Source organism: Canis lupus, chromosome 23, assembly GCF_003254725.2.
Source record: "Canis lupus dingo isolate Sandy chromosome 23, ASM325472v2, whole genome shotgun sequence".
NCBI lineage: Eukaryota > Metazoa > Chordata > Mammalia > Carnivora > Canidae > Canis > Canis lupus.
The window spans coordinates 36,674,384-36,694,211 of record NC_064265.1 but is presented as its reverse complement, the minus strand read 5'-3'; the positions used below and the strand labels follow the sequence as shown (position 1 = coordinate 36,694,211).

At 43.2% G+C, this 19,828-nt stretch overlaps 1 protein-coding gene across 2 annotated transcripts in view; it reads right to left on the bottom strand.

The window, feature by feature from the left end:
- CLSTN2 (calsyntenin 2) overlaps positions 1–19,828 on the bottom strand; it is a 623,447-nt gene that overhangs the window by 17,050 nt on the left and 586,569 nt on the right. For both annotated transcript variants that reach the window (XM_049099645.1, XM_035704913.2), the window contains exons 11-12: positions 16,216–16,364; positions 14,133–14,350 (exon numbers count right to left, since the gene is read on the bottom strand). In XM_049099645.1, coding sequence (XP_048955602.1) covers positions 14,133–14,350; positions 16,216–16,364 — 367 coding nt within the window. The remainder of the gene's footprint in view (positions 1–14,132; positions 14,351–16,215; positions 16,365–19,828) is intronic.

Below are 19,828 nucleotides of genomic sequence, written 5' to 3'. Positions count from 1 at the left end.
ACGGTTACATATAAGAAAACCCATAAGGATACTAGCTGATTTTTTAGTAGAAAGGTTGCAGGCTAGAAGGGAGTGGCATGATATATTCAAAGTACTGAAAGGAAAAAAAAATTGCAGCCAAGAATACTATATCCAGCAAGGCTATCATTCAGAAGAAGGAGAGATAAAGAGTTTCCTGGAAAAACAAAAGTTAAAGAAATTTATGACAACTAAGCCAGTCCTACAGAAAATGTTAAAGGGGATTTGCTGAGTGGACAGAAAAGACCATAAGGAGCAAGAAAAAAAGGAACCACAAAAGCAGTAAAAATAAGTTATTCATGAGTATCAGTCAAGGGGCTCACAAAATAAAAGATGTAAAGTATGACACTATATACCTGAAATGTGAGGGTGGGGGGATAGGAGTAAAGAGTGAGTTCAAACTAAAGTGACCAACTTAAATTAGACTGCTATATGCAGATGTTATTTATAAACCTAATGGTAAACACAAATCAAAAACCAGAATACATATGCAAAACATAAAGAGAAAGGAATCCAAGTATATCACTACAGAAAGCCAACAAACCATGTGAGAAGAGAGCAAGAAAGGAACAGAGGAGAACTACAAAACCAACCATAAAGCAAGTAACAAAATGGCCAATTAGTACACCTATCAATAATTACTTTAAATGTAAATGGACTAAATACTCCAGTGAAAAGACAGAGTGAGGGAATGGATAAAAAAGCAAAACCCATCTATATGCTGCCTGCAAGAGACTCATTTCAGACATAGAGGCACATGCAGATTGCAAGTGAAGGGATGAAAAAGCATGTATCATGCAGATGGAAGTGAAAAACAAGCCAGAATAGCAATACTTGTATCTGACAAAATAGACTTTTTAAAAAATGGACTGTAACAAGAGACAAAGAAGGACATTCAATAATCACAAAGGGACTAATCCAACAAGAAGATATAACAATTATAAATATTTATGCACCCAACATGGGAACACCCAAATACACAAAGCAGCTAGTAACAAACATAAGGGAAGTAATCGATAGAATGATAATAGCAGGGGACTATAATACCCCACTTACATTGATGGATACATTATTCAAACAGAAAGTCATCAAGGAAACAGTGACTTTGAATGACACATTGGACCAGATGGATCTAACAGATATATTCATCCTAAAACAGCAGAATACACATTCTTTCAAGTGCACATGGAACATTCTCTAGAATAGATTACATATTAGGCCACAAGACAAGCCTCAACAAATTCAGAAAGATCAAAGTCATACTGTGCATCTTTTCTGACCACAATGCTATGAAACTAGTAACCAACCACAAGAAAAAAATCTGGAAACACCACAAACACATGGAGGTTATATAATGTACTACTAAACAATGAATGGTTCAACCATGAAATCAAGGAGGAAATAAAACAAATACCTGGAAATAAGTGAAAACAACAGTCTGAAACCTTTGAGATGCAGCAAAAAGTGCTTCTAAAAAGTAAGGTTTTGGGATCCCTGGGTGGTGCAGCGGGGATCGATCCCTGGGTGGCATAGCGGTTTGGCACCTGCCTTTGGCCCAGGGCGTGATCCTGGAGACCCAGGATTGAATCCCACGTCAGGCTCCCAGTGCATGGGGCCTGCTTCTCCCTCTGCCTGTGTCTCTGCCCCCTACCCCCCGTGACTATCATGAATAAATAAAAATTAAAAAAAATAAAAAGTAAGGTTTTAGCTATACAGGCCAACCTCAGAAGGAAGAAAAATATCAAATAACCTTACACCTATAGACTTAATGGAACTAGAAAAAGAACAACAAAATCCAAAACTAGCAGTAGGAAGTAATAATGATTAGAGCAGCAATACATAATATAGAAACTAGAAAGAACATTAGAACAGATCAATGAAATCAAGAGTTGGTTTTTTTAAAAGATCACAAAAATTGATAAACGTTTAGTTACACTCATCCAAAAAAAAAAAAAAGAGCTAAAATCAAATCATAAAAAGAAATAACCAACACCACAGAAATACAAAGGTTTATAAGAGAATATTATGACAAATCATATGCCAACAAATAACCTAGGAGAAATGGATCAATTCCTAGAAATATAGAACATCCCAAAACAGAATCAGGAAGAAATAGAAAATCAGGAAGACATAGAACATGCCAATTATCACAGTGAAATTGAATCAGTAACCAAACACCTCTCAACAAACAAAAGTCCAAGACCACATGGCCTCACAGGTGAATTCTTTTTTTTTTTTTTAAAGATTTTATTTATTTATTCATTTAGAGAGAGAGAGAGAGGCAGAGACATAGGCACAGGGAGAAGCAGGCCCCATGCAGGAAGCTCGATGCGGGACTCGATCTCGGGTCTCCAGGATCACGCTCTGGGCTGCAGGCGGCACTAAACCGCTGCGCCACCGGGGCTGCCCCTCACAGGTGAATTCTATCAAACATTTAAAAAAAGAGTTCAGGGATCCCTGGGTGGCGCAGCAGTTTGGCGCCTGCCTTTGGCCCAGGGCGCGATCCTGGAGACCCAGGATCGAGTCCCACGTCGGGCTCCCGGTGCATGGAGCCTGCTTCTCCTCTGCCTGTGTCTCTGCCTCTCTCTCTCTCTCTGTGACTATCATAAATAAACAAAAATTAAAAGAAAAATAAAAAAGAGTTCATACCTATATTTCTGAAAGTATTCTAAAAAAATTGAAGAAGGAAAGCATCCAGATTTCATTCTATGAGGTCAGCATTACCCTGATACCAAAACAAGATAAAGACACTACCAAAAAAGAAAAGTACATGCCAACCAATATCTTTGATGAGCATGGATGCAAAAATCCTCAACAAAATACTAGGAAACCAAATCCAACAATACATTAAAGAAATCATTCACCATGATCAAGTTGGATTTATTCCTGGGATGCAAGGGTGTTCAATATTCACAAATCAATCAATGTGATACATCACATCGACAAGAGAAAAGGATGAAAACCATATGATTATTTCAATAGATGCAAAAAAAGCATTTGACAAAGTACAACATCTATTCATGATAAAAATCCTCAAGATAGTAGGGTTAGAGAGAAGATACCTCAACGTTAATTAAGCCCACAGTTACATCACATGAAAAACCCACAGTTCCATCATATTCATTGGTGAAAAACTGAGAGCTTGTCTCTAAGATTGGGAACAAGACAAGAATATCCTCTCTCACCACTTTTATTCAACATAGTACTAGAAGCCGTAACCACAGCAATTAGGCAACAAAAAGAAAGTGCATCCAAGTTGGTAAGGAGGAAGTAAAACTTTCACTATTTGCAGATGACCTAATACTATATATAGAAAACCCTACAGATTCCACCAAAAAACAACTAGTACTGATAAATGAATTTAGTAAGGTCACAGGATACAAAATCAATATACAGAAATCTGTTGCATTTCCATACACTAATAATCAGAAAAAGAAAGAATCTCATTTGGAATGTGTGGGTGGCTCAGTGGTTGGGCCTCTGCTTTTGGCTCAGGGTGTGATCCTGAGGTCCTGGGATTGAGTCCCATGTTGGGCTCCCCGTGGGGAGCCTGCTTCTCCCTCTACCTATATCTCTGCCTCTCTCTGTCTCTCCTGAATGAATAAATAAAATCTTAAAAAAAAAGAAAACACTGACATCATTCTTCACATAACTATAAAACTCAATCCTAAAATTTATATGGAATCACAGAAGACCCTGAACAGCCAAAGCAATCTTGAAGAAGAACAACAAAACTGGAGGCATCACAATTCCAGATTTCGAGATATTCTGCAGAGCTGTGGTAATCAAAACACTATGGTACTGGCACAAAAACAGACACATAGATCAATAGAACAGAGTAGAGAACCCAGAAATAAACCCATGCTTATAAGTCAATTAATCTATAAAACAGGAGACAAGACTGTACAATGGGAAAATGACAGTCTCTTCAACAAATATTGTTGGAAAAACCGGAACATCTTCTTATTATACCACATACAAAAATAAACTCAACATGGATTAAAGACCTAACTGAGAGACTGGAAACCATAACAATCCTAGTAGAGAGCACAGCCAGTAATTTCTCTGACATTGGCCATAGAAAAAAACTTGCTTGTTATGTCTCCTGAAGCAAGGGAAACAAAACCAAAAACAAACTTGAGATTTCATCAAATAAAAGACTTTTGCACAGTAAAGGAAGCAATCATCAAAACTAAAAGATTACTTACTGAGTGGGGAGGATATTTGCATATGACATTATCTGATAAAGGGTTGGTATCCAAAATATATAAAGAAGTCACACAACTCAACACCCCCAAAACAAATAATCCAATTAAAAAAGGTCAAAAGACATGAAAAGACATTTTTTCCAAAGAAGACATACAGATAGATGGCTGCAGACACATGAAAAGGTGCTCAACATCATTCATCATCAGGGAAATGTAAATCAAAGTCACACACACACAAAAAATCAAAGTCGCAATGAGGCATCACCTCATACCTGTCAGAATGGCTAAAATAAAAAACACAAGAAACAATAAGTGATGAGGATGTGGAGAAAAAGGAACCCTCATGCACTGTTGGTGGAAATGGAAACTGGTGCAGCCACTGTGAACAGTATGGAGATTACTAAAAAAATTTAAAATCATCATATGATCCCATAATTCCACTACTACGTATTAACCCAAAGAATCCATAAACACTAATTTAAAAAGAACCTATGCAGGGCAGCCCGAGTGGCTCAGTGGTTTAGTGCCACCTTCATCCCAGGGCGTGATCCTGGAGATCCGGGATCGAGTCCCACATCAGGCTCCTTGCATGGATCCTGCTTCTCCCTCTGCTTGTGTCTCTGTCTCTCTCTATCTCTCTCTGTGTCTCTCATAAATAAATAAATAAAACCTTTTTTTAAAAAAAATTAAAAAGACCTATGCACCCCTACTTTTATTGCAGGATTATTTACAATAGCCAAATTACAGAAGCGGCCCAAGTGTCCATTGATGGATGAGTGGATAAAGAAGAAGTGGTGTGTGTGTGTGTATTTACACACATACATACACATATATGTGTATATATATATATACACACACGCACATATACATATTTACACGATGGATTATTAAACTATAACAAAGAATGAAATCTTGTCATTCTGCAACAACATGGATGGATCTTGAAATGCACTCAAAGACAAATACCATATGATTTAACTCATATGTGGAATTTAAGGAACAAATGAACAAAGAAGAGAACCAAACCAGAAAGCATACCTTTAATTATAGAGAACAAACTGATGGTCACCAGAGGGGAGGTGGATAAGGGGATGGGTGGGTGAAATAGGTGGTGGGGATTAAGGAGTACACTTGTTGGGTGTGTGAAGTGTTGGGTGGGTGTTGAATCACTGTATTATAGAGCTGAAACTAATATGACACTGTATGTTAACTATACTGGATTTAAAAAAATAATAAAATTGACTGGTATTTATGGGGGTGCTTGCTATGGACCAGGCATTGTGCAAACAATCCTAACAGATAGATAGTAAATGGGGTATTATTATTATCCCCATTTCACCAACATTAAGTAGAGGGTCCAGGGAGTAGGGCAGATTGCACAGATACTAGGGGAAGAACTGAGACAAAAGCCATGACTTTCTGATTCCATAGTTTATAAATCCATAACCTTTGGGCTGGTAGTCTTCAAATGTTTTTGATCTTGTAGCCTTTCTGGGAAAAATTTCTGAACTGAGATCATTTAAATATGTATACTTATTTATTTATGAAGTGGACTAATATATTTTGTATACTATAAAATATTTATGAAAATAGAAATTTAAAAAGGATTTATTGAAGAGAATTATTTTAAATAATTATTTTCTATTTTAATGTTTTCGTGACACCAAAAATATTTTTTTTGCTCTCACTAGATATACATTATTCTTTTTTTTTTTTTTTTTAGATTATTTATTTATTTATTTATTTATTTATTTATTTTAGATTATTTTATTTTATTTATTTTTTTTTTTTTTAATTTTTTTTTTTTTTAATTGGTGTTCAATTTACTAACATACAGAATAACACCCAGTGCCCGTCACCCATTCACTCCCACCCCCGCCCTCCTCCCCTTCTACCACCCCTAGTTCGTTTCCCAGAGTTAGCAGTCTTTACGTTCTGTCTCCCTTTCTGATATTTCCCACACATTTCTTCCCCCTTCCCTTATATTCCCTTTCACTATTATTTATATTCCCCAAATGAATGAGAACATATAATGTTTGTCCTTCTCCGACTGACTTACTTCACTCAGCATAATACCCTCCAGTTCCATCCACGTTGAAGCAAATGGTGGGTATTTGTCATTTCTAATAGCTGAGTAATATTCCATTGTATACATAAACCACATCTTCTTTATCCATTCATCTTTCGTTGGACACCGAGGCTCCTTCCACAATTTGGCTATCGTGGCCATTGCTGCTATAAACATCGGGGTGCAGGTGTCCCGGCGTTTCATTGCATCTGTATCTTTGGGGTAAATCCCCAGCAGTGCAATTGCTGGGTCGTAGGGCAGGTCTATTTTTAACTGTTTGAGGAACCTCCACACAGTTTTCCAGAGTGGCTGCACCAGTTCACATTCCCACCAACAGTGTATGAGGGTTCCCTTTTCTCCACATCCTCTCCAACATTTGTTGTTTCCTGCCTTGTTAATTTTCCCCATTCTCACTGGTGTGAGGTGGTATCTCATCGTGGTTTTGATTTGTATTTCCCTGATGGCCAGTGATGCAGAGCATTTTCTCATGTGCATGTTGGCCATGTCTATGTCTTCCTCTGTGAGATTTCTGTTCATGTCTTTTGCCCATTTCATGATTGGATTGTTTGTTTCTTTGGTGTTGAGTTTAAGAAGTTCTTTATAGATCTTGGAAACTAGCCCTTTATCTGATATGTCATTTGCAAATATCTTCTCCCATTCTGTAGGTTGTCTTTGAGTTTTGTTGACTGTATCCTTTGCTGTGCAAAAGCTTCTTATCTTGATGAAGTCCCAATAGTTCATTTTTGCTTTTGTTTCTTTTGCCTTCGTGGATGTATCTTGCAAGAAGTTACTATGGCCGAGTTCAAAAAGGGTGTTGCCTGTGTTCTTCTCTAGGATTTTGATGGAATCTTGTCTCACATTTAGATCTTTCATCCATTTTGAGTTTATCTTTGTGTATGGTGCAAGAGAGTGGTCTAGTTTCATTCTTCTGCATGTGGATGTCCAATTTTCCCAGCACCATTTATTGAAGAGACTGTCTTTCTTCCAATGGATAGTCTTTCCTCCTTTATCGAATATTAGTTGCCCATAAAGTTCAGGGTCCACTTCTGGGTTCTCTATTCTGTTCCACTGATCTATGTGTCTGTTTTTGTGCCAGTACCACACTGTCTTGATGACCACAGCTTTGTAGTACAACCTGAAATCTGGCATTGTGATGCCCCCAGATATGGTTTTCTTTTTTAAAATTCCCCTGGCTATTCGGGGTCTTTTCTGATTCCACACAAATCTTAAAATAATTTGTTCTAACTCTCTGAAGAAAGTCCATGGTATTTTGATAGGGATTGCATTAAACGTGTATATTGCCCTGGGTAACATTGACATTTTCACAATATTAATTCTGCCAATCCATGAGCATGGAATATTTTTCCATCTCTTTGTGTCTTCCTCAATTTCTTTCAGAAGTGTTCTATAGTTTTGAGGGTATAGATCCTTTACATCTTTGGTGAGGTTTATTCCTAGGTATCTTATGCTTTTGGGTGCAATTGTAAATGGGATTGACTCCTTAATTTCTCTTTCTTCAGTCTCATTGTTAGTGTATAGAAATGCCACTGACTTCTGGGCATTGATTTTGTATCCTGCCACGCTACCGAATTGCTGTATGAGTTCTAGCAATCTTGGGGTGGAGACTTTTGGGTTTTCTATGTAGAGTATCATGTCATCGGCGAAGAGGGAGAGTTTGACTTCTTCTTTGCCAATTTGGATGCCTTTAATGTCTTTTTGTTGTCTGATTGCTGAAGCTAGGACTTCCAGTACTATGTTGAATAGCAGTGGTGAGAGTGGACATCCCTGTCTTGTTCCTGATCTTAGGGGAAAGGCTCCCAGTGCTTCCCCATTGAGAATGATATTTGCTGTGGGCTTTTCATAGATGGCTTTTAAGATGTCGAGGAATGTTCCTTCTATCCCTACACTCTGAAGAGTTTTGATCAGGAATGGATGCTGTATTTTGTCAAATGCTTTCTCTGCATCCAATGAGAGGATCATATGGTTCTTGGTTTTTCTCTTGCTGATATGATGAATCACATTGATTGTTTTACGGGTGTTGAACCAGCCTTGTGTCCCAGGGATAAATCCTACTTGGTCATGGTGAATAATTTTCTTAATGTACTGTTGGATCCTATTGGCCAGTATCTTGTTGAGAATTTTTGCATCCATGTTCATCAGGGATATTGGTCTGTAATTCTCCTTTTTGGCGGGGTCTTTGTCTGGCTTTGGAATTAAGGTGATGCTGGCTTCATAGAACGAATTTGGAAGTACTCCATCTCTTTCTATCTTTCCAAACAGCTTTAGGAGAATAGGTATGATTTCTTCTTTAAACGTTTGATAAAATTCTCCTGGGAAGCCATCTGGCCCTGGACTCTTGTGTCTTGGGAGGTTTTTGATGACTGCTTCAATTTCTTCCCTGGTTATTGGCCTGTTCAGGTTTTCTATTTCTTCCTGTTCCAGTTTTGGTAGTTTGTGGCTTTCCAGGAATGCGTCCATTTCTTCTAGATTGCCTAATTTATTGGCGTATAGCTGTTCATAATATGTTTTTAAAATCGTTTGTATTTCCTTGGTGTTGGTAGTGATCTCTCCTTTCTCATTCATGATTTTATTAATTTGAGTCTTCTCTCTCTTCTTTTAATAAGGCTGGCTAATGGTTTATCTATCTTATTAATTCTTTCAAAGAACCAGCTCCTGGTTCTGTTGATCTGTTCCACAGTTCTTCTGGTCTCGATTTCGTTGAGTTCTGCTCGAATCTTTATTAACTCCCTTCTTCTCTTGGGTGTAGGATCTATTTGCTGTTTTTTCTCTAGCTCCTTTATGTGTAAGGTTAGCTTTTGTATTTGAGTTCTTTCCAGTTTTTGAATGGATGCTTGTATTGCGATGTATTTCCCCCTTAGGACTGCTTTTGCTGCATCCCAAAGATTTTGAACGGTTGTATCTTCATTCTCATTAGTTTCCATGAATCTTTTTAATTCTTCCTTAATTTCCTGGTTGACCCTTTTATCTTTTAGCAGGATGGTCCTTAACCTCCATGTGTTTGAGGTCCTTCCAAACTTCTTGTTGTGATTTAGTTCTAATTTCAAGGCATTATGGTCCGAGAATATGCAGGGGACAATCCCAATCTTTTGGTATCGGTTCAGACCCGATTTGTGACCCAATATGTGGTCTATTCTGGAGAAAGTTCCATGTGCGCTTGAGAAGAATGTGTATTCAGTTGAGTTTGGATGTAAAGTTCTGTAGATATCTGTGAAATCCATCTGGTCCAGTGTATCATTTAAAGCTCTCGTTTCTTTGGAGATGTTTTGCTTAGAAGACCTATCGAGTATAGAAAGAGCTAGATTGAAGTCACCAAGTATAAGTGTATTATTATCTAAGTATTTTTTCACTTTGGTTAATAATTGATTTATATATTTGGCAGCTCCCACATTCGGAGCATATATATTGAGGATTGTTAAGTCCTCTTGTTGAATAGATCCTTTAAGTATGATATAGTGTCCCTCTTCATCTCTCACTACAGTCTTTGGGGTAAATTTTAGTTTATCTGATATAAGGATGGCTACCCCTGCTTTCTTTTGAGGACCATTCGAATGGTAAATGGTTCTCCAACCTTTTATTTTCAGGCTGCAGGTGTCCTTCTGTCTAAAATGAGTCTCTTGTAGACAGCAAATAGATGGGTCCTGCTTTTTTATCCAGTCTGAAACCCTGCGCCTTTTGATGGGGTCATTAAGCCCGTTCACATTCAGAGTTACTATTGAGAGATATGAGTTTAGTGTCATCATGATATCTATTCAGTCTTTGTTTTTGTGGACTATTCCACTGAACTTCCTCTTAAAGGGGAATTTTAAGAGGCCCCCTTAAAATTTCTTGCAGAGCTGGTTTGGAGGTCACATATTCTTTTAGTTGCTGCCTGTCTTGGAAGCTCTTTATCTCTCCTTCCATTTTGAATGAGAGCCTTGCTGGATAAAGGATTCTTGGTTGCATGTTCTTCTCATTTAGGACCCTGAATATATCCTGCCAGCCCTTTCTGGCCTGCCAGGTCTCTGTGGAGAGGTCTGCTGTTACCCTAATACTCCTCCCCATAAAAGTCAGGGATTTCTTGTCTCTTGCTGCTTTAAGGATCTTCTCTTTATCTTTGGAATTTGCAAGCTTCACAATTAAATGTCGAGGTGTTGAACGGTTTTTATTGATTTTAGGGGGGGATCTCTCTATTTCCTGGATCTGAATGCCTGTTTCCCTTCCCAGATTAGGAAAGTTTTCAGCTAGAATTTGTTCAAATACATATTCTGGCCCTCTGTCCCTTTCGGCGCCCTCGGGAACCCCAATTAAACGTAGGTTTTTCTTCCTCAGGCTGTCGTTTATTTCCCTTAATCTATCTTCATGGTCTTTTAATTGTTTGTCTCTTTTTTCCTCAGTTTCCCTCTTTGCTATCAACTTGTCTTCTAGGTCACTCACTCGTTCTTCCACCTCGTTAACCCTCGTCGTTAGGACTTCTAGTTTGGATTGCATCTCATTCAATTGATTTTTAATTTCTGCCTGATTAGCTCTAAATTCTGCAGTCATGAAGTCTCTTGAGTCCTTTATACTTTTTTCTAGAGCCACCAGTAGCTGTATAATAGTGCTTCTGAATTGGCTTTCTGACATTGAATTGTAATCCAGATTTTGTAACTCTGTGGGAGAGAGGACTGTTTCTGAATCTTTCTTTTGAGGTGAGGTTTTCCTTCTAGTCATTTTGCTCAGTGCAGAGTGGCCAAAAGCAAGTTGTATTGGGAAAAAGAGAAAAAGAGAGGAGAGAAAGAAGGAAAGAAAAGACAAGCGAAAAAAAAACGAAAAAAAAAAGAAGAAAAGAGAAAGAAAAAGAAAGGAGAAAAAAAGGGGGTGGGGAAGGAAACAAATCAAAAAGCAAAACAAAACAAAAACAAAAACAAAAACAAACAAACAAAAAAAAGAACCACCGGGAAGTATCTTCTGATTCTGTGTTCTTTAAGTCCCTTGGCTTCTCCTGGAGGTTGTCAGTCTAGCTGGTGTTCTGGGGGAGGGGCCTGTTGTGCTGATTTTCAGGTGTTAGCAGTTGGGGGAGCTGCTGTGCCCCTGCCTGGTGCAGGGCTCAGTGGGGGTTGTTTACCCCGTGAGGCCGCAGGAGGAACAGCCCCAGTGGCGGGGCAGCTCTGGAAACCTGGATTCAGCTCCGGCAGGAACTCCGGAGCTCTCCGTCTGCAGGGCCTGGAGGCTCCCGGGCGGGGCCGCTGATCTGCTCAGCTGGGGCAGGAGCGTCCTTGCTGTCCTGGGCCCTCCCGGCCTCTGCCCCTCCCGGGGGAGGCCGGATCCTGGGCTGTGTCCCGGCGCCCTGTGCTCCGGAGCCTGCGCTGGTGGATTCGCGCTCCCGGGCCGCGCAGCCCCCTCCGCGGAGCCGCCGCCCGAGCCCCTCCGAGCTGCTCCTGGAACCCGCGCAGCCCCCTCCGCACGGAGCCTCTTCCTCTGCCCGAGCCCCTCCGAGCTGCTCCCGGGGCCGCGCAGCCCCCTCCGCGGAGCCGCCGCCCGAGCCCCTCCAGCTGCTCCGGTTCCCGCCGGGTCCCGCCGTGCGCGCTGCAGCCCTTGGGGAGCTCGGCGCACTCTCCTGGGCGCGCAGTTGCTCTGTTACTGTCCCAGGGAACCCGAGGGCATCCTCGCCCTCCTGGGTCCTGCTCCAACTCCCCACGAGCCCCTTTCCGCCCGGGAAGGTCGGTGCAGCTCCTGCGTCTCCGGGACGGGGCTCTCCTGTCCTGGGGACACTCGCCCCGGCCTCAGCCCGGCTCCTCGCGGGGCCCCTCCCCCTTGGAGGCCTTTGTTTCTTTATTTCTTTTTCCCCGTCTTCCTACCTTGATAGAAGCGCGAACTCTCCTCACTGTTGCATTCCAGCTGGTCTCTCTTTAAATCTCAGGCCGAATTCATAGATTTTCAGGATAATTTGAAGGTTTTCTAGGTAGTTTGGTGGAGACAGGTGATTTGGAGACCCTACTCTTCCGCCATCTTGCTCCTCCCCTCGATATACATTATTCTAAATAACTTCATATGCTTAATTGTTAGATGCTTGTCAATCCCAGTGGCTTCACGTTTCACTGGCAGAATCTAAAATTGTGTTAATCTACACTTAAGACCTATCATTAGTGATAGCATATGTGTATCTGGATTTCAAATAGCCTTTGCGTGGTTTCTGGAATTTTTTGCCAGCTTGTCACGTGGGTTTAAGTCAGCCTCTCTCCTGCCTCCCCATGTGGCTGGCTCACTGCTCACGCTAGGCAGGGGGCACGCTGTGCCTATTTTCTTGTTCTCCTGTGGCTGCGTTATAAGTTCTGTCTTCCATCTGTATGTATTTCTCTTGATTCCCACGGTGCTGAAGGGACTGTGCTGGGCTCAGGCATTTAGAGGTGAATCAGCCACAGTTGAGCCCTCACGGAGCCCCTGGTTTGGCTTAATTAACAGATCACTGCCACCGAGGGCTAGCAAATGTGCATGTGACGTGACACAGAAGCATCGGTCACTGGAGGGCTTACAGAGCTGGAGAGCTAGCCCAGTCTAGGGGAGAGAGTGCTGGCGGTGGAGATGTTTGCCAGCAGTCACATGGATGGGGAGGGACAGGGACCTTCTAGGCAGAGGGTAGGGCACTAGCAAAGGGGAGAACACAGAGGTGAGGGGGTGTTGTACATTGGGGACTCGCCTGTCTTTGGTATTGACACAGCACAAAGAGGAGGTCAGTAGGGGCAGTAAATGATGCTGGGGCGGGTCACTGAGCCCTGGTGGCACATGCCATGAGCCTGCTTTCTTAAAGCATCTATAATAATGATTATTCTACAAATGAGGGGAAGGGAAAGATCACAGGCCCTAATGTACCTGGTGGTGGTGGGGGGGTGTCGCTAGGAAACAGCCCTGTCCTGGCAGGGACCCCTGGTAAGACACTATCTATTACCATGAGCTAAGAAAAGCTACCTTTTGAGGCATCCCATTCGCTAGGGACCATGGTGGTTTAAGGCAGTGAGTAATTAGGACTGTTAGAGGGGCAGCCCTTCAGGGACTCAGGCCCACTGGTGCCAGCACATCATTAGCAGCTGCTTTGGGAGGGAGGGAGGGAGGGAGAGCTGGAAGTCTGCTCCTGGAGGAGGCTGCAGAGGACGGTTAAATGAGTATTTCCCCTGTAGATCTGAGTCCTGGGTTTCCCTTTCTTCCTTCCCGTCACCCCTCCCTCTCCGACAGCTGAGAGCACCGTAGCTTTCCATGCAACTGTCTCTCCCAGCAGATCATCTCAACTACTCCACCTCCGTCGGGTGGCCCTCCCAAGGATAGATGTGTTGCAAAGTTTCCTGAGAGCTGAGACTAATGCTGCTGGATCACCTGACTTTTACTGGGTGTATATTAAGGTGCAGCTAGAATTTTTTCCTTGTGCCTCTTTAGCTGTTCTTCCAATTATCAAAATAATACATGTTTACTATTGAACATTTTGCATTTGCAGCAAAGTGAAGGAGAGCAGAGACAAACTGGCTCTTCTGTGTCTCAGAGAACGGCACTGCTAGCGATAGGTGTGTTTTCTTCTTGACATTTTCCTGTGTGTGTGTGTGTGGGTGGGCCCTCTGTAATTTGCATCTTGCTTTCTTTCATTTACCATTTGACATAAATACTCTCCCTCCAACATCACCTCACGTACGCAGGTGGACCAATTATTTGCCAAATGGTTCGTTTCCCTCCTGTTATTTGTGTTGCTTGCAGCTTTGTTTGCTTTGCTATTAGAAATTCCCTGCCGTGGTGAGCAGCGCCACTGTCCTGAAGCGGCACGTGACATGGCTGGGCGAACCGATCCCACCCCACAACCTAGTACGCATCCGTACCTGTGGTCTTCAGGTCACCTAGGGCCTCGGCTTTGGCGAAGGTGCTCACAATCTTGAGGTCGGGAAAGAGGGTCACCCCTCGGGCACTTTCAAACTGGGCAGCAGGTCTCCAGAGGCGGTCTGTGCCACGGAGGCTGATCTGGGGCTCGATGGCCTGCAGCACCATCACATAGGCATCCACGTCGGGGACGCTGATGCACACATCTTCTCCAAAGCACCTGGGAAAACAGCTGTGGTCACAGCGCTGAAGAGTGAGCGACAAAAGCATCCTTCACGCGGCCATGGACAAGGATACACACAACCCCCTCTAGTCCTTGCCAGGTACCTCAGAGACTCTGAGGGTGTCAACAGACATTCAGATTTAAAGCCACATTATAGTCAGAACTAATAACAATCTAGGGACTTAAAGAAGATTGGCTTCTGGGAGAAATGGGAATCTTCTATACAAGCAACAAGTAACTGTTAAGCCTTTAATTATCCTTTAACAAAGTAATCAGCAGCAATATTAATTAGCAACTGCTTGGTATGTGCATTAGGATTTGGTAAGCAAATTGCTGCCTAACTGGCTGGTGACGGGCACCTCGCCGAGACCCCAGGGCCGAACTCTCCTGCGCTTGTATCTGTTGTCTCTCTACAAGGAGATCCCACCGTGCCCCTGTTGCAGATGTGCTGAGTGCTACTGATCACACTCTCTTCTCCTGATACATTGCCACAGAAATACCTGGAAGGTGGGATGATGTGACCCCATGAGCAATGCCTGGCAAGTCAGATAAGGTCCATGGCCTGGCTCTGGCATAATGGGCTTGGGTGACCCTGGGCAAGGTGTGACTCCTGTGAACCGGTTTCTCCATCTATACAATGTGGTTGATGATAATTATCTTAGAGTAGTAAGGATCAAATGTGATGACATATAGCAAAGAAGCCGACCCCAGAGCCTGCATCGTGGTTGGAGCTCAGTAAATGTTGGCAGATCTGACACCCTCATCAGATTCCATCAGGCATGTGAGTCACTGGCACTCTCCGCGGCTTCTCTAGGCCAAAGACCTAGGTTGCAAGAGCCCCCGGGGCCCAGATGGATGCTCTGGGTAGGCTGGGTGGACTCCAGTGGGTGGCATTTGTCAACTTGTATCCCTTGGGAAAGTTCCTGAGGGAAGCACACTCCATCTTCTTGGAGGTGGGCGAGGTGTGGGAGCAGTGGTGTGCTCCCGGTTTTGTCTGGCCTTTGCTGTACCAACCCCAGAGGGCACCCTGCCCCTTGTCAGTTTACGGTAGCCTGGTCCCCCTACTTGACTGCAGTGTGGAGCTGACCTGGAGGTGCTTGCTCCCTATCCCAGGCCTCCAAGGGTGCCCTTAGCGTGAAGGTGGGAGCACCTCCTCTGTCACTAGAACTGTTGAATCTAATTGCTGCCTGTGGGGTTTAGCCGGGCACCTGTCTCTGGCCCCAGTAACGTGGCAGTCAGCAGACCCATCTTTCCCAGCCTTGTTCCTGTTCTTCTGGGTTCAGTTTCCTTGTTCCAGGGGCTAGGTATCTCCCCCTCCCTGGAGTTTTTCTGGGGTCCTGTCCTTGCTGCCCTACCAGGCAGTGGCTGTGGCTGAGAAATGACTTGGCAGACCAAGAAGGGCAGAATCCACAGGCTTCACTAATAAATGGTCTCATCTCTGTTACTGAACTCTGATCCCTTGGGACAAGAGCCACACCCTCTTTTCTTGCATACCTGTGGTATTTAGTTGCTCTGCAAAGCTGGGTTGGTTGATTTAATCCAATTTAATAAACATTTGTCAAGGTACACCTACTATGTACCAGTTACTGTAACCTTAAATCAGACCACTTAAAACTGAGCTGAGAATTTACAGGAAGCGGTACATCACATTCTGAATTAAATAGAGAAAGCTCGATATGTGTTGGCAAAGCAACAGCACATTAAAGAAGACAACACAGATCCATTGGGGCACCCTCCTAGGGATGGCAGAGAAACTGCGAATAGCTGAAGAAAGATGAGTTCTGTTTTGCCAGGGAACATTCCCCAGGGGCCCTCTCTGCCGCTTCGCTGGGCCCCTGGCAGACCCGAGTGTGTCTACTCACTGGACTTTGGAAGAGACTCTCAGGCGCCGCACGCCCGCCGTCGGGAACTGCCTGGAGTTGATGTAGGACACCTTCTGGAGGGCGCGGTTGATGTTCCCAATGTCGTCACCTTCCATCACCAGGATGGACTGCGAGGGGTTGAAGTGGTACTGGAGGAAGAAAGGGGGTGTCATGGGGGGGCATGATCAACAACAAAGCCCACCATCTCCATGGACAGGCCACGAAGGCCCAGTGTCTCCAGAGTGTAGGCCAGTGCAGCAGCCATGCGCACAGATGACTATTTTAGCCCCTTAAGCAATTCCTGCTACCCCTGGGGGGCTTCCAGGTCTTCCCTGTAAGATCCTTGGGGGTTATAAATGCAGGATGGGATTCTGAATCCCTGTCACAGGGCTCTTGTGGTCCAGCCCTTGGCAGGGTGGCCCCTGCTCTGTGCCGCTGTGGGGTCCTGACGAGTCTTTCAGCCCTTGGACAGCCTGCCCCCTCAGCTGGCTGCCTAGACACTTGGGCTTTGGCTCCTTTCACTGGTCTTGTCTTTGGCCTTGAACTTTCCTCAGTTCACCCTGTGCTCTCTTTCCTGATCCATGCTGTCTTCTTGGCTTCCAACCTTAAAGCTCATCGTTCAGTTAACGGCCCTCCTCTCTCAGATCTCACTCCTTATTTTGCTTCCCTGTTGCTTTACTCTGCTTACCCATGAGTTGTGCTCATTTTCTGTATACACCCCTGTCAGCTGTCCCAGGTCCATTATCTATTCATTCCACCCAGAGACCCTAATATCCTACACTTGGTGAAGGTCTGGGGGCTGTGATGCTCCCCACCAAGTCACTTGAGTCCTCAAATTGGATAAACCAGATACAGACTCCTGCTTCTCCCTGCAAAGCCCTGGCAGTTACTCTTCCTTGCGTGGAGTGTGGAGCATGGAGCACTGCCATGGTACTGGTTGGACTTGCTGATCCTCACATGCTTCTGAGCAGGATTTATTATCAGTAAGATGTCAGGAGCTTATCAGTGCATTCAGATGATGTATCTGGAGTTCATGCCACAGGAAAAAAAAATCTGGACATATATATATAAAATTATCTTTATACTCAATATGGGACTCGAAATTACACCCCAACTGAGTCAACAGTCATGTTCTCTTCCAAATGAGCAAGGCAGGCACCCCTGATCTGGATATATTTTTACATAGCTACTTGGCAACACTTCTTATGCATAGTATGTTCACATAACTATACACACACACACACACACACACACACACAAAGTGAAAGTGCCCATCCTATCTACCCAGTTTCCAATATCTCATCCCACGAGTATTAATTTCTTAGTTCCAGGTTGCATTACTGTTTATAATTGTTTCCCCTCCCAGTGGGAGGCTTATACATGCCTGTCCTATTGTCCATAGGGCTTGACTATGTGACACATGGAGCTCTTCCCTGCAAGATACACTTTTGCCCTGCTGCACTCAGTAGTGGTCATGTGACTTCCTCAGCTAATGAAAGGTGGCCAGAAATATTATTTGGTTCACAATCATGAAGAAGATTTCACAGCCAGTGCATGTTTTTCAATATCCCTTTCCCTCTGCCATGAAACCTGCCAAGTTCCCTTAGGGCCTGTTCCATTAGCCTGGGTCTCCCAGTATGGGTGGTATGTGGATCAGAGCTGAAGCCAATCTACAATGGACATTGGTTGTGAACAGTAAAAAAAAAAAAAAAAAAAAAAAGTGTGTAATCCACTGAGATGTTTAAGTCACTTGTTACTGCAGCATCACCTAGCCTATCCTGAAAGTTATACTTCAGCAGTCTTATGAATATAGAGTTCCTTTTTCTTTCTTCCACCAATGGTAGTATTTCATGTACTTTATTGTACTTTGCTTTTTTTTTCCTTAGCTCATATCTTAGAGATTGTTCTGTATTAGTACATCATAAGTTTCCTCCTTTTTACAGATGTATAATATGCTGTGTAAATAATTTATTTAACCAATTTTTTATGGACACTTGGATTATTTCCAGTCTTTTACTAATAATGCCACAATGAATAATCTTGGTGCATTTCATGGGTGCAAATATATATCTATTGGATAAATCCCTCTGTGTGAAATTGTTAGGTCCAAGAGTATACGCACTTTAAATTTTGACAAATGTTGCCTGATTCCCCATTGGTAGGGAATATATTAATATACACACCCTCTCACAGTGTATAGGAATGCTTCTTTTCTCAAAACTTCAAAAGAATATGCTGTAGTTGGGGATTTTTGCTAGTCTGATAGGTGATAAATGCTACCTTAGTGTATTTTTAATTTACATTTCTCTTGCCACGAAGGAGATGGAGTATGTTATTATGAGTGGAAGGAAAAATCTAGTATATTAACTTTTCCCTGATAGGACTTGGTTGTCTTTTTAAGAGCTCTCCGTTCTGAGCCTGGACTCTAAAAGGAACTGGGTGTCCCATGAGTACCACTGTTGATATGACCCATGTAAGGTCCCTGTAATGTGGCCCCTAGGCAACTGAGAACTTAAATCTTTGTCTCCTTCAACTATCATTTGTTTTACTGTTACCTCCTCCTTGAGGCCGCCCCAGCTTCCCTCATTTAGGTCCCCACTGGGTTCCTATAGTGCTTATGAAATGGTAATATAATGATTACAGTACAGGGACCATGAGTTCATCGAGGACAGGGGTGCCACTTCTTATCTCTGAATCTCAGAACGTAGCCCTAGTGCCCTGTAATCCCATTAGATGAATGAGTTAATGTTCCCCCTTGGCCCACATTGTACTCAGTATCATCTCAGGGTTCCCAAAAAAGACTTTTTTAGTCACTCTCTTTTCAGTTAAGTCTCTGTGGGAGTTATTATCAGTGCTCACTAAACCCTGCTCTTCTTTGCATCCTCAGCATCCTGGAGGCTACCTTTGGCATCAGCCACCTGCCATGTATGGGTGGGCCATGTGACTGCATCTGGCCAATGAGGTATGAGAGGGAGTGGGGCAGGGCTTCTGGGCTGAGTCCATGAAGGACCCTGCAGATGCTCCAGCCTTTTTCTTCCTCCCCTCTGGTGGCTGTGGCATTCCAGGCAGAAACCCCACTCCACCTCCCTGGTTTGACATGAGAGAATAATAAACTTTTAATCATTAAGCCATGGGGATCTTGGTGTTATTTGTTACTGCAATATTTTAGCCTATCTGGAAAAATTGCACCCTTCCCAGGCAGGATTCTCACCTAAGGCTCTGTGGCAACTTGGAAAGATCGTGGGCTGCGTGGATTGCAGTACCCCAGTTCTAGGACGGACTATGAAATACAACTTTGGACAATTTACTTCCCCTTTCTGGACTTTATTTCCTCATTGAAAATAATGGGGATAGGGGATCCCTGGGTGGCTCAGCGGTTTGGCACCTGCCTTTGGCCTAGGGCATGATCCTGGGGTCTGGGGATCAGGTCTCATATTGGGCTCCCTGCATGGAGCCTGCTTCTCCTCTGTCTGGGTCTCTGCCTCTCTATGTGTCTCTCATGAATAAAATCTTAAAAAAAAAAAAAAAAAAAGAATGGGGATGTTAATATCTAGCTGTCTGGGGGCTTAAATGAGATAACATATATAATGAATCTAGTACTTACAGGGTGTTT